Source organism: Adiantum capillus-veneris, chromosome 19 (genome assembly GCF_014529385.1).
Source record: "Adiantum capillus-veneris isolate H3 chromosome 19, ASM1452938v2, whole genome shotgun sequence".
Classification (NCBI taxonomy): Eukaryota; Viridiplantae; Streptophyta; class Polypodiopsida; order Polypodiales; family Pteridaceae; genus Adiantum; species Adiantum capillus-veneris.
In genome coordinates this window covers 50144364-50160260 of record NC_140949.1, presented here as the reverse complement: position 1 = coordinate 50160260, position 15897 = coordinate 50144364, and the positions used below count along the sequence as shown (strand labels likewise).

The following is a 15897-nucleotide window of genomic DNA, read 5'->3' as shown; positions in this document are numbered from 1 at the left end:
TGCCTATGGTATTAGAGCCCTAGAGGTTCCTAGTGTGGACGCTTTTCCTTGAAAAGTAAAAAGCCCAAGGCATACGAAATAAACACAAACATCAAAACCAGAATCAATGTGAAAAAACTTTGGAGGGTCAAAGAAAAGGGAATAAGTCAGGTGATGATTTCATGAGAAATTCTTTTTATCGTAGCTTAACTACAAGGTCTTCTAGGTATAGCCTCTAGTCAGCCCTTGAACATGAAATACTTTGCTCTTGCGATTATACAACTTAATTGACCAGAGAGAATTGAGAAGCTTGTCCATGGCGTTAATAGTTGACCACTAGTGCCTTTCGATTGTTAAATTAGCGACCCTAGACTTGTTTAGTTTTTGACCTTTACAACTGCTTATGCGTTTGATTATATTACGTTTAATGTTACTGCTGACAAATTGTTTAATATCATGTTACCAGTCAGTTTGTGTGCCTACAACTGTATATGCTTTTTAATTGTATATGAGAATGCAATTATTGTGCCAATTTTGATTGATTTTGTAGTGATTGAAGAAGGCAAATGACATTCAATCTCGAACGCTCTTCCACCTCGACGAATGGGCTTCATCTCAATAGCTTCTGAGGATGGAATCTACATCAGGAAGGGGGGCATGTTAACCCTCACGGACACCCTATCACCTTCAATGGATGCATATTATTTATTTGATTGAGTCAAGGACCAGGCTTGTCGGTCCAATAGGTGTGTAGGTGATCACCAATGCGAGGTGCACCAATTATCTTATTTTTACAGTAGTTTTGCAACAATCGGCCACTGTGGGCGTCCATGTATGAATGGGTCAAACTCTTATAAAAGGTCCATTTGATCTTAAAATTCTTATTCTTTTAAGGTGTAAGCTAAGAAACTCTCTTGCTCCATCTCTGTCTCCTTCTCCTTCGTGTGCTCACATGTGTATATGTATGTGTGTATGCTAGAGAGAGAGAGAGAGAGAGAGAGAGAGAGAGAGAGAGAGAGAGAGAGAGATTAATAGAGGATTACGGTGGCATCGATGACGACTCCTTCTTCTTCATAGCATAGGATCCTTCATGATGGAAGCATTGAGCGGTGAGTGACACCTAGATGTGTGCTTGCAGCCTTTTGAAGCTTGGACACAGTGCACAGGCAAGCTCCCAGCCTCCAACACATACGGCAAAGCATACACAAGTTGAGCCTTATAGCGATCAATTTCACCATGCGGCTCGCGTTTCAACTTGTAAACCCACTTTGTACCAATGGCCTTTTCACCAGGAGGCAAATCACATAAAGTCCATATGTAATTTTGTATAAGTGAATCATATTCAGATTGCATGACAATTATCCAATTTTTTGAATTTTGTGCTTCATCAAAAGATAGAGGTTCCTCAACATCATGTAAGCTTGACACAGCCAAAGCATAACAATCTCATGCATAAGATGCATGGCAAGAACTTGCATGAGTACGACTAGACAAATATGCATCCAATTTACTGTCACGCAAAGTATGCACCAGCCATTTAGGCATACCTCTAACCTGCTCATTCTCAGCCCTTTCCTCATCAAGTACATGATGTACATCTGCATCAATAATAGGATGATCTGTAACATTTTTAGAAACCCCCATAGGATGTACATTTTCCTCATTGGAATTTACATTCGAACTTCCACCACTAAAAAGAGGCAACAAAGTGTCATAAATGTCCTATGAGCTTACATTACTATCTCTAGTACATGACAACAAGGGCTGAATAGGATCTTTCACAAACATAACATCTCGTGAGACCAGAATAGGCTTTGTTTGTGGATGATACAATTTGTAACCTTTTCTTTCAACACTATAATCAACAAAAATACATTTGACAACCTTATCAACCAATTTCCTGCGCTGCATTTGTGGCACCAAAGCATATGCCAAACAACCAAAAACACCCATGTGCTCAATAGAAGACTTTCTATCATGCCATGCTTCATATGGAATCATAGACTGCAAAGCTTTCATAGCACACCATTTAGTACATTAGTGGTACACATGATGGCCTCAAGCCAAGAATGCGGCAAAGCTTAACTTTTGACTATACATCGTGCCATTTCCGCAAGTGCCTATTTTTCCTCTCAGCAACACCATTTTGCTGAGGCGTATAAGGCACTGTATATTGGTGTTTTATCCCATGACTAGCCAAAAATGAATTAAATTCATGAGACATATATTCCCCCACTCGATCAGAATGGAGGGTGCCCATAGTACATTTTGAGACATTTTCAACCATAGCCAGAAATTGTTTGAAGCACATAAACACTTCGGACTTTTCTTTAAGCGGACACACCTGTGCATTCTTGGAGTAATCATCCATGAAAGTCACGAAGTAAAGGTAATTGCCTAAGGATGGAGTTTGCATGGTCCCACAAACATCGCTATGAACAAGTTGCAGCCTGCACATGTCCCTAACTAAACCATCCTTTGGAAACTTTGAGCGCTACATCTTACCCAAAATGTAGCGTTCACAAACATGTTTGACAGGTACTTCAAGAGGCAACAAAGAAGCAACCATATTAATTTTTTGCAAACGCAGCAAACTGGTAAAATTCGAATTCCCAAAACATGCATGCCAAAGTTTTGCATCTGAAACAGCCTTTGAATCCACAACAGCATTTGCAAAATTTTTCCCACACTTGTTATACAAAGTAAGCTTGTATAGCCCACGACATAAAATGCCAAATGCAACAATTTCATCACTAAAACTGAGATCATGTACAATACATTTGTCATCCACAAATCTGACTACAAGATCAAATCTAGCAAATGCAGATATAAACAAAAGATTCTTCTTGATCGCAGGTACATACAATGCATCAACAAATGTGAAAGAACTGCCATTTGCAGCAGTTAGCACAATCTTTCCAACTCCCTTAACCAGATAAGAGGCATTGTTGGCACAAGTGAGTGTATTCCCATGAGGGACATCCTGGAGAGAGGTAAACAAGTCACGATGAGATGTAATGTGCTTTGTAGCACCACTTTCAAAGTACCACACATGAGCATCTACAACAATTAACATACATGCATCATGGAAATAAGGATCATAAGTGCACTCTACACTAAAATCCCATTCTGCATCAACATCAGCATCACAATCTCCTTTCACAGAAGACTCAACAATAGCTGCACTTGTAGTGATACCAGCCTCTTTCTTCTTAGCCTCTTTTGTCGTAAATTTTGAACCCTGCTTGATCAAGTGATCATTAGCTTTACAATAATGGCAACGCATCTTCTTTTCTCCCTTTTCATCAGAATTTCGAGGCGAAGTTTTTCTTGCAAAAGCATTAGGAGAACAAGTGCCTTTTCAATGTAGAAGAACCATGAGAAGTGGCTGCATTACCACATTTTCTTGAGTAGCAATAAAGGCCCGTTCAACTACACACTTTGGGATTTCCTTGGGTCATAAGTCTCTAAGCACTAGCAAAAGTCTGGTAAAAATCTGGCAAAGCATCAAGAATAGTCTGCACAAGAGAACTGTAAAAAATGACCACTTGCAGAAACAAGTTGCTCATTTATATCCTTGACACCAACAAGGAAAGTGTCCTTTCCTCATACATAATCTTTGACTCCAACTCTTTACACAACAATGCAATCTTAGCCTCATTGCGACTTGCATAAAGACCAACCACAATATCCCAAATCTGTTTTGCAGATTTTGCTTAACAAATGTGAGGAGTAATAGTATGCTTTCACAGATAATGCAATCAATGCATGAGCCTGTGCATCTCTTACATCCCAATGAGCTTGCTCAGCAGTAGGCAAAACAATTCTAATAGCAGCAATCCTGATAGCAAAATCTGCAGCATCCTCAACATCGCATGTATCCATAGAACCAATACGTACATCAATGCCTTGCACAATCTCCCTTTGACACAAGGACATGTTGCATCATGTAAGCCCACATAGGGTAATTGTCCCCATGCAATCTTTCCTCAGTAGCAAAGATCTTGAACACGTCTGTGTTGTTGTCAGCCATGGCGAATGCCTGCACCTGATGTGAAAACTGCTTGAAAAGAGGAGAAACAAAGTGAGACCAACACGTGCTATATAGCACAACTCGTAGAAGACTGTAATGGACCTGTTATGCAAAAAACGACATTGACAAAAATTTTGCACAAAATGACAAAATTGCCAGTGCAGCAGCACTACTTGTAGTGGAAACGGAGCCTAAAATGAGCTTGAATAAAAAATTTGCGCAGATTAAGCTCTATGAGTTCTCCCAAATTATTTGTCGACCTGCTGACACTCACCAACGCTCACAAAAATATGAGAAAGCGAGTGAGCGTGTACTGGCAACACTGATGACTAAGCCTCGGAGGATGCAACCTGCTCTGATACCAATTGTTGGAAATAGGATTGCAGGGAAATGCACACATACTTAGAGAAGGCAAAGGAAGCTCAAGGCACACAACAGAGAGTATATTATTTAGTGTGCAATGGAAAGATAAGATAGCCCTAAAGCCCCCCTAGAGTGATGGGCATATATACAATGCACGAGACAAAAAACCTCTTAGTGAGGGGAAAAATGCCAGAGTAGTCCTAAGTGTGTTCACACACATCACTACCACATGTATATGGTAACAAAAGTTGATTTGTAGAATTTATGGTCATCTTATTGAAGTTGAAATTTTGGAGAGATTCCATTTATAAAATAAAGTTGTCACATCAAAAAGTGAAATCTTTCAAAGTACAAGGAATCTGATGGCATGCCATATATCAATGGAAAGATCTCAAAGAGTATATTCTAATTCAAAAGTTTTAATTTCATTCGTATTTTTTTTTTCCATGTGCCCATTTTGGACAAGAGAGAAATAGCCAACGTGCCTATAGCGCCCCTTTGCAAGTCCAAATTTTCTCTGATGTTTGCATCCACTTCGCATTTGTGTGAACGATCTTAGGAACACATTTCAATGGATTTTGTGATAGTTTCTTCACTTATAGCTCACAAGGATTATATGATTGGAATGTTCTCGATTGTTTTTCTAAGCAATCAAATTTCATTTCTTAAAAAAAAAAACCTCTTATAGCACATCAAGATGCACTTTTTTTTCTCAAATTTGTGTGTCCACACCATGGTTTGTCAAGATTAATGCCTTAAGATAAAGATTCAAAGCTTTGCAATGTTTTTTAGATCATTTTATTTAAAATTTTTGGTACCACACTTTATTTTAGTTCTCCATTTCATCGAGAATCAAATGCACAAATAGAAGTAACTAGTCGTACTATTATTGATGAACTTTAAGTATATGTTACATTATCAACCAAAGAAATAAGAGGACTATCTGCACATCTTACAGTTTGTAGATAATAACACCACTCATTCTACGATTAGTAAGTCACTTTTCGAAGTTGTGTAAGGTTATTCACTTCCTACACTTGAATCTTGCTTGTTTAACATTGTATCTAATGTTGATAATCTTTACATTGACTTCCATGAGCTTTATGCTAGTACATAACCTACTATTGAGCATGCATAGGAATAATACACTACGCATGCCAACAAACATAGAAAATCACATGTTTCTAAGGAAGGATGCTATGTTATGTTGCATATTGAAAGCCGTCAAATCAAGAGTGTAGTCATTAATGCTTTTGCTAAAGTTGCTCTTTCCTTTGATGAGCTTTTTAAAATTTCAAATGTCATCAATGATGTCTCTTATAGGCTAGATTTACCATGTCAATGACATGTCATTGGCACTTTCATCAATCTTTTGAAACTTTTCCCAAGGACTTCTACCTTTTCATCCAATCTAAGAAGATCCGCCTATACTTTTAGATCAAGAAGAGAAACTTGTACCTATCCACCTACACTTTTAGATCAAGAAGAGCAACGTGTACTTGCATAGATTGTAGTACAATCTATACTACAGATAATGGGGGAGGGGAACCCCCCCCCCCCCCCCCCGCCATATGGTACAATTTGCTTGCTCAGGCAAGTGTGGCCTGCAAACGCTCAGCGAGAGAAAGAAATGGCGGTAGCCTACGCAAAAAGAGAGAAAGAGAGGCAGCACGTGGCCTGTGCTCATCGAGAGAAGGAAAAGGTACGCGAAGAGAGAGAAAGATTGGGACTCGGACTGGTGCAAATTACTCAAGCAAGGGTTGCGCGCGAATGTAGGAGGTCCGTTGCAGCGCAACTGGGGTTTCACCTTTTTTCCTTGCCCTCAACCGGCATTGAAATTCGCTGCCACTTACCTACTAAAGGTTACTTGAAAATGACATATTTTTCCAGAAAAATTCCCTCAACTACAATGTGAAGTTGAAGTTTGAACAATGCTATCTATATATATATATATATATATATATATATATATATATATATATATATATATATATAGAGAGAGAGAGAGAGAGAGAGAGAGAGAGAGAGAGAGAGAGAGAGACAAGAACCCCTGCCTCGAAAAAGAGAAGAACCCCCGCCTCGAAGAAGAAGAAGAAGAGAGTTTGAACGTCGTAGGAGACTATCCCAAGAGACCTTAAAGATCTAGCCCACGAGAGAGAGAGAGAGAGAGAGAGAGAGAGAGAGAACATTGCTCGCAACGGATGGCAGCCAATGGAGCGTAACTCAGGCTAGAATTGGCAAATCGAGAGCTATAGAGAAAAATTAGGTTTATTTTACGGGGTTTCACACTATTTTTCTCTTTTTCGAGGCGGGGTTTCTCCTTTTTCCTTGCCCTCAACCGGTATTTTTGAAATTGAAAACGACACGATATTAAGTTGAGACACATAGAAAAAGACACTAGTATGTTTGCAAAATTACACTATTTTCCATGTATTTTAAGTGGAATTTTCTCCTTCTTGCCCTCCCCTCAACCGGCTACTTTGATTTTGCAACTGGCTCAAGGCTAAGCTGAGGCACACTTTTCCCGAACATTGAGTTGAACAATGCTATATATATATATATATATATATATATATAGAGAGAGAGAGAGAGAGAGAGAGAGAGAGAGAGAGAGAAGAACCCCCGCCTCGAAAAAGAGAAGAACCCCCACCTTGAAGAAGAAGAAGAAGAGAGTTTTAACGTCGTAGGAGACTATCCCAAGAGACCTTAAAGATCTAGCCCACGAGAGAGAGAGAGAGAGAGAGAGAGAGAGAGAGAGAGAGAGAGAGAGAGAGAGAGAGAGAGAGAGAGTTGCAGATAGAAAACGGCATGATATTAAGTTGCGACACATTTTTTCTCGAACATTGCTCGCAACGGATGGCAGCCACTGAAGCGTAACTCGGGCTAGAATTGGCAAATTAAGAACTATAGAGAAAAATTAGGTTTATTTTACGGGGTTTCACACTATTTTTCTCTTTTTCGAGGCGGGGTTTCTCCTTTTTTCCTTGCCCTCAACCTGTATTTTTGAAATTGAAAACGACACGATATTAAGTTGAGACACATAGAAAACGATAGGATATTAAGTTGAGACACAATTTTTCTCGAACACTGCTCTTCGCTCAGATTTGAAGTAGATTGACGTGGTCAGGTGTGATTGAGAGAGAGAGAGAGAGAGAGAGAGAGAGAGAGAGAGAGAGAGAGAGAGAGAGAGAGTTTTAACGTCGTAGGAGACTATCCCCAGAGACCTTAAAGATCTAGCCCACGAGAGAGAGAGAGAGAGAGAGAGAGAGAGAGAGAGAGAGAGAGAGAGAGAGCTGTAGATAGAAAATGGCACGATATTAAGTTGGGACACATTTTTTCTCGAACATTGCTTGCAACGGATGGCAGCCAATGAAGCGAAACTCGGGTCAGAATTGGCAAATCGAGAGCTATAGAGAAAAATTAGGTTTATTTTACGGGGTTTCACACTATTTTTCTCTTTTTCGAGGCGGATTTCTCCTTTTTCCTTGCCCTCAACCGGCATTTGAAATTAAAAACGACACGATATTAAGTTGAGACACATTTTTCCCGAACACTGCTCTCAGCTACGATGAGCTACCTAAAGTTTTTGAACAATGCTATATATATATATATATATATATATATATATATATATAGAGAGAGAGAGAGAGAGAGAGAGAGAGAGAGAGAGAGAGAGAGAGAGAGAGAGAGAGAGAGAGAGAGAGAGAGAGAGAGAGCTGCAAATAGAAAACGGCACGATATTAAGTTGCGACACATTTTCTCTCGAACATTGCTCGCAGCGGATGGCACCCAATGAAGCGTAACTCGGGCCAAAATTGGCATGATCGAGAGCACTATAGATAAATTAGGTTAATTTTATGGGGTCTCACACTATTTTTCTCTTTTTCGAGGCGGGGTTTCTCCTTTTTTCCTTGCCCTCAACCGGTATTTTTGAAATTGAGAACGACATGATATTAAGTTGAGACCGATAGAAAACAACACGATATTAAGTTGAGACACAATTTTTCTCGAACACTGCTCTCGGCTTAGATTTTGAAGTTGATTGACGTGGTCAGGTGTGATTGAGAGAGAGAGAGAGAGAGAGAGAGAGAGAGAGAGAGAGAGAGAGAGAGAGAGAGAACTGCAGATAGAAAGCGCATCAGAGAGGCTGCACACACACACACACAGAACTGCAAATAGAAAGCGCACCAGAGAGGCTGCATGCGCGCACACACACACACACACACACAGAACTGCAGATAGAAAGCGCACCAGAGAGGCTGCACGCACACACACACACACAGAACTGCAGATAGAAAGGGCACCAGAGAGGCTGCATGCACACAGAGAGAGAGAGAGAGAGAGAGAGAGAGAGAGAGAGAGAGAGAGGAGGAGGAGGAGGAGGAGGAGGAGGAGGAGAAGAGACTTTTAACGTCATAGGAAACTATCCCAAATGACCTCAAAGATCCAGCCGATGAGGAGTTGAGAGAGAGAGAGAGAGAGAGAGAGAGAGAGAGAGAGAGAGAGAGAGAGAGAGAGAGAGAGAGAGAGCTTCAAATAGAAAACGGCACGATATTGAGTTGACACATTTTTTTCAGAGAGAGAGAGAGAGAGAGAGAGAGAGAGAGAGAGAGAGAGAGAGAGAGAGAGAGAAGAGACAGAGATGAATGAAATGGTATATTAACATCTTCACGGGAGAGAGAGAGAGAGAGAGAGAGAGAGAGAGAGAGAGAGAGAGAGAGAGAGAGAGAGAGAGAGAGGAGTAGAGAAGAAGAAGAAGAGAGTTTTAACGTCGTAGGAAACTATCCCAATAGGCCTTAAGGATCCAGCCAACGAGGAGTTGAGAGAAAGAGAGAGAGACCTATAGATAGAAACCGGCACGATATTAAGTTGAGACACATTTTTTCCCGAATACTGCTCTCAGTTCTGATTTTGAAGTTGATTGACGCGGTCGGGTGTGATTGAGAGAGAGAGAGAGAGAGAGAGAGAGAGAGAGAGAGAGAGAGAGAGAGAGAGAGCACGAGCGAGATTATCTTCAACATCATCAATAGGCGGCCTCTCGCTCTCTCTTTCGAAAGACTTTCAAAGGAAATTTAAAAAATTTAGGTTTATTTTTCGGGGTTTCACACTATTTTTTTCTTTCTTGGGGCAGGGTTTCTCCTTTTTTCCCTTGCCCTGAACCGGCATTTTTGAAATTGAAAACGGCACGATATTAAGTTGAGACACATTTTTCCCGAACACTGCTCTCAGCTATGGTGAGCTACCTGAAGTTGTTGAACAATGCTGGCGCACACTTTTGTGAAATTTGTCAAGAGTGAGGTGCTTGAGGGTAAGAGGGACCATGCCGCCTTTGGGCGGCGCTGTTTCACTAGTCTATAATAGATATCTTTTGAGTTTTAAGGGTCACCCTAGAGAAGATTCTTGCTGGATGTGTGAAAAGTTCTTTTGCAATCTTACAAATGTATTCTTTATCATTCATGCGCTCCCAATGTCTATGCTGCATGTGGTTAGTATTACCATGTATATGGGATAGATGGGATTTATATCGGTCAATTATTTCAATGGTTAACTATTTGTGGAATTGATGTTTTGAATTTTAGAATTCTCTAGAAGTTGAGAAGTAGGTTGCAGAGTCCAAAACCTAAGTTGAATTAATTACATTTATTTTTTGATTCAAAAAATCCAAAACATGCTCGTTTTATATGTTCAATGCTAGAGACAATTTTCAATAAGGTGGAAACCAACTCTTACGGTTTCATACAAAGTTTATGTATCAATAGGAGCCTCAAATTTTGACACTATCTTTACTTTTAAATATCTATCAAATACCCAATTTGCACAGTGTTTTGTGTATAAAATCTGATCACCATCTCCATATCTTGCAGTTTTTACAACTCCTTATGATTTATGTGCACATATGTGCACGTGCACGTGTGCGTGTGTGAATGAAGTATCCTATTCTCGATCGTGTATGTGTTTGAATGGGAGAAATGGTGAAAGGTGAGAAGAATTTCTATGTAAGTAGAGATTACAGGAGGTTTTCGGCTTCCCTTGTATCAACATCCTCGTGTTAGCTATCGGTGGTTAAAGAATATCTTTCAAAGCAAGGCCTAATGGTGATGAAGACAATAACCCAACTCAAATTTCAAATGAGGCACAAAGATAAAAAGAAAGATTAAGTCAGGGAAACTATAAGGGTTTGCGAGAGCTTACACCCTCTTTTTCTACTCCAATGTGTTGAGAAAAGTGAAAAAACCTAATCTAATTCCAATAGTTTGGCCACCAAAAAAGCTAACCTAATGGATAATCACCTAATATGCAACATATACATGCTCAAAAAAACTAGCTTAAGCCAATGTTTCTTGGCCACGTTGCTAAAAATGGTTTTCTGGTGGTTGACACACATTCCCTCTGAATCATCAATCCGGTTAGCTTAACCGTCACTGCTTGGCAGAGACTATACTTGGGTATGGGAGTTGTACTATGTATATAGTGCAACAAGCACTTCATTTGCTCTACCCTAGCTAACCCATGAAAAGTGTATCTATGGTGAATATCTAAAATCAACAAAGCAAGCATTGGTTCCTATTAATCAAGCATGGAATGCATTAAGATGTACATGCATATGTTCAACAAAGCACACATACAAGCATTAGAGACATTGTCTCCCTTTATGCATACACAAGCATGCACATAGTGTTACAAGCGCACTTGCAACACTCAATCGATGGAGAATAGAAGAAAGTATAGAAGGAGAGAATCTCTTTATTGCATCTACATCAATTACAAACCAAGTTTGTAAGCTATATAATCTTGGGCTTGTTGCCATTGAGAAGAGAGCTCTTGCTTAGAGATTAGATCAAAATCCCTTTCACATTCTCCAAATTGATATTTATACCTAGAGCTTCAAGCTAGTTGTGTCGCAAGTATATATAACTAGGCTAGGCATAAATTAGGAGCTTCAGAGGCATAGATTGAAACATATATGAGCTCACACTATCATAAGAACAATATATCACATCTGCTATTTCCATTTTGACCATGCCGTATATATTACAATAAATATGTGCAATGCTTGCACAATGTTTGGGTGATGGTCAAGACACCTTTGATTTTTGTATTCACAACTGATAGCTCCAATGAGGGCATAAACATTTATGGTTTCTCTTCTTATATATAAAACCATGTTGGGCATCTTCACGGTTGAAGTTCATCGGATCACCACTTTGACTAGGTTTGTAAACCTTCTTGTAGCATTCATGCAACAGTTTAAAAATAGATCATTTCACCAATGTCTCACCAAAAATTATCCTTGAGCAAACAACACAATGTCCTCTCTCTCTCTCTCTCTCTCTCTCTCTCTCTCTCTCTCTCTCATCATACTTGCAAGAGAGGCTCAAAGGAGAAAACATTGCAAAGGCTCAACTGAAGGAGAATAATCAAAGCAGGTTCTATGTGGAGAGGTGTCTCCTCTCGAGTTCTAAGAAGTCAAAGAGGAGGAGGGTAAAGCTCCACTTGAGTTGTAACTAGCTAGCGCACTCACCTTGAGGGGTGAAATGTGACTTACGTGGGAACTGGTATGGCTTTTGGCATGGTCCCTAGTGGAGGGTCCATTGTGGCTACTTGCACAAGCACCCACGTGGAGCTCAATTTTAATAGAGATGTTACATCCCACATTAGAAGTGTTCCAAGTATTCCTATGATGAAATATGGGCCTATTTTCCAATATGATTAAGTCATTCAAGAAATCAAGATGAAATAAGACTTCATTCGTGGTCTCTCTTTTCTAGGAGCATGTAATTTAAGTTGTCCTTGCTCCTACCTACATTCTTTAAGAGGAACAATTCAATATACACAATTTTCAACATTCAAATTTAATGGAAGACTAAGTCAAGCCAGTTGTTCTACTGCTTTTGAGGGTACCACTTTGAGTTGGCAAAAAGAAGTAAAGGCTCAAATTGTATACTGGCTTTGCATGGATAATATTATATCAATTCTGTCCATTAGAATGGCTCCTGTTGTCCTACATACTATTTCAATGAGAACTCTTCAGCCTTCCCAAAAGGGCAACAAGGCCACAGTGTTGCTTAGCCATCTTGTTTCAGCTAAAACTCTTAAATCTTAATGCTATTCAAAAAAATGTCATTGGTGGAGAAATAAAGTGTTAATAATTAGACTATACAATCCTTCAATTGTTTGTTTTTTATCTCTATCTAAGCTTGGCAAGTATGACGATTGAGGTTGAATACAAAGTTTTTTCACAATTCAAGATACCAAATCCATTTTAAAAAGAGAGGTAAGAGATGGGACTTGAGATAGCTTTAACTACTTCGACCAAGTAGGCCTTCCTCAGGACTATTTGCCTAGTGATAGTAACAAGCCTATTTGATGTTATCGGCGGTGGCGGTGTGCGAGGCCTTGTGAACTTATCGCTTTGTTTTACTAGGTATCTCTATTAACCATTCTCTTGTGACTTAACAAAGATTCTTGTCTTTGGATTTTGATTTGTTGGTTGAATCTAGAAATGAAGGATTCTACTCTCGCATTGAGCTCATCCCTTGATATAGAGGGTTCTCTTCTCCTCACCAAACCGTTAGTAGAGCTACTTGTCATCCGATGTCTTTGCTTTGAAGGAGAGAAGCAATTCAAATGAGATTCCCTTGTTTTGGAACAAGTGACCTCAACCATAGTAGTATGACAATCATCCTTCCTCGTGCGATTTGCTACACGATGGCGGAAAGGGCTCGAGTGTTTTGACTTCTGTTCACAAATGGCCTTCCAAGTAGCATCCAAGGTGTCTCCTCTTCTCGCACTTGGCCTTGAGATCTTCAAAGGGCTTTTGCATGCATGTATTCTATTTGTTGTCCTTTTGTGTGAGAAGTGTGTTGATGCCAAAGGCCTCTCTTGAGTTGGTGAGCAACTGCATTGCTCTGAAAAAAAAATCCCATGGAAACTATCAAATAAGACTTCAATAATGATACCCTTTTAGTGGGATAGCATGCACTTTGGGTTTTTATGCATATGTGAAATTGCACACGTTGATTTACACGAGCATACAAAACACAAAAATGGTGCACATGACCTTGAAGACATACCTTGCGTCTTAGCTCTAAGTAGATGGGACAGTGTGTGCGGCACTGTGCGCTCTTGAATACTAAATAAGATGATGAGAGCGAGTGTGGCGTTCCCTAATTAATACCTCTCTTAAACACTCCATCAAAAGTAGGAAAAATAGTGACACTGCCATGCGGCCCTATTCAAAAAGCTTAATCCAATGGTCCACAATTGCTCCCTAGAGATCTAGGAGGCTACTAAGGTCTTAGGCCAATATTATTTTGGTTAAATAAATGTTCAACAGCAAACTCTTCCATACTGGCTCGCATTCCGAGATTCCTCCTAGGGGATTGCTCACTTGTCTCTGAGTGGATTACTCTCTTACCCTTATGAAAGGACAAAGGGGGATTTGAGCCTACAGCGATTGAAACATCAACCTTTCTTAGGCCTCTCCTAACCACCCAAGCAACCATGTTAAGCTGCTCCGAATTGCCAACCTATACAATTAAAAAATAATAACAAGTTATGCCCTTGGCCTTTGCACGTCTCCTTCTCATCCAAACTTTGCGCACACCTTACTCGTCTGCCCGTCACCTGCTTATGCTTGACACCAACCATTCCCCTTCAACTTCAAGGTGCTTATTGTGAAGATTCTGCTTCAATTTCACGGTGCTGAATGAGGGAATCTTGTGAGGATTCTCCTTAAAGTTTCTTCTTTCATAATTGTTGGCAGGAGGTGCCCAAAACGTTCTTTTTTAGTGAAGCCATTAATTGATTGTGAGAGGCAAAAAAAAAGGAAAAGAAAGAAGGCAGGGTATGGGAGGGGGGAGGTGTTTAGGTGTAGGATAGGGGGGGAAGTATCTTTTTGTAACGGTTAAGGGCACCCCAAAGGGTACCTTAGGCGTGTAGCCTAATGGTTAAGCTTGAGCCTTATACTCTCTATGAGATGAGGTGAAATCCTACCCATTAGGAGTGGTTTTAAATCGTGAGTGGATTGGTGATGCTAATTGGAGATGCTAAGCATCTTGGGAAGATTTTGTGTAATGAAAAGTGAAAGTTGAGCGAGGTGGCATATACGTCTCACTTAATCATTTAAACTTAATCTCGAGTCAACATTACTTTTGTGAGAAGATCTATGGCACTCATTGATGTCATAGGGTAAAGGGACCTATATAAGGCCACTTAGAACAGGGGGCCCCATAGAGCGACATTCAATTTGAATGATCTGAATTATATGATAGGATTGACAAATGAAATTGATACAAAAAGATAGATTATATCAAGCTTTTGTCATTCCCAATGCCATTCCAATCATAATTTCCACATACTTTGATAATATTTTACATTTAATTTTAAGGTGGCCTTGTTTTGAACCCGGGTCCCATTATTGGCTCCTTTACCCTAGAACCTATAGCTTGAGGGTGAGCTAAAAATACCGCAACCAACGTAAAACCTTTGAAATTTTGCAAGCAAAGATGCCTATCAAAAATTGACCCCGGACAGAGTCAGGTGAGTGAGTTGTAATTTCAAGTTCCTACTCTCTCTATTTTAGAAAATCAGAAAACAAAGCAATGTGAGATGTATGTAGCCTATTGGAAATGCTAACTTGAATGAACATAATTGTATACCTGAAGACTTCTGCTTGTCAAACGAAGGAGCTCCATAAGCCATCTCTGCAGCGTTTTCACCACGAATCATGATTTCCTCGCTAATCACCTCCTTAATCGCCTTCCCTTGAGACACATAATTGTCTGCGTTGCTAGCAAACTCCATTACAATTGCTGCGCTTTGCTTAACGAGCCCATCCATTTGCTTCTGATGATCAGATCTGACCAGACATTTGGCGCTTTTGCTCCGTCCCTCATCAGATCTGGTTGCATCAGTTTCTAATTCTCCATTCGATTTCTGCAGACGGTCGAAATGTGACCGCTGTTTCTCTCGGGAATACATTTCTGCATGCTCTCCATCATCATCAGGAAGCTCAAATACCTCTGCAGAATATGGAGTTTGATTTTCTGCGTAATTAGCCTCCCCATGATGATCTAATGGCAATGCTGCTGGCACTGTATGACGGTGGCGTGCTCTTGCTGATGCACCCCCTTCATGCCTCGGAGCTTCTCTGTGCAAACGGGTAATCAAGATAATGCTGACAATAAGCAGGTTAAGCAGAAAAAAGAGGTGTAAAGGTGTGAAAATTGGATAAGAGATGGTGGGAGGTAGCTCATCAAACACTGACAGCAACTCTTTTTCCAAAATGATTAGCATGATTACAGTGATTAAGAGTGTAATTAGGATTGCAAAGCTAAGGAATGTAGAAGAAGAGAGGCCGCATTTGCGAGAACTTTTCCTTCGAGACGACATCAAATTTGCACCTGTGTAATAGCTTCACAGAAATAAGTAATTAAAGCAACTAATACACATAGTAATCAATTAATGGCTTAGTGCGAGGTTAGTAATTTTATTACATGCATTAGTCTTGTGTATGTGCA

The 15897-nt window shown here is 39.9% G+C and overlaps 1 protein-coding gene across 1 annotated transcript; it reads right to left on the bottom strand.

The window, feature by feature from the left end:
• Positions 1 to 12796: 12796 nt before the first annotated feature.
• On the bottom strand, positions 12797 to 15673 carry LOC147433993 (uncharacterized). Its single transcript, XM_086489852.1, has 2 exons — positions 15037 to 15673; positions 12797 to 13284 (listed from the first exon to the last, which is right to left on the bottom strand). Exons 1-2 carry the CDS (start codon positions 15671 to 15673, stop codon positions 12797 to 12799), a joined length of 1125 nt encoding a protein of 374 aa, XP_086345978.1.
• Between the last annotated feature and the right edge of the window lie 224 nt (positions 15674 to 15897).

Coding starts and splice junctions, on each gene's coding strand:
- LOC147433993 (XM_086489852.1), bottom strand. CDS start 15,673: ATGCTAATCATTTTGGAAAAAGAGTTGCTGTCAGTGTTTGATGAGCTA. Junction 13,285..15,036: donor TGACAAGCAGAAGTCTTCAG/GTATACAATTAT, acceptor TTTTTTTTTCAG/AGCAATGCAGTTGCTCACCA.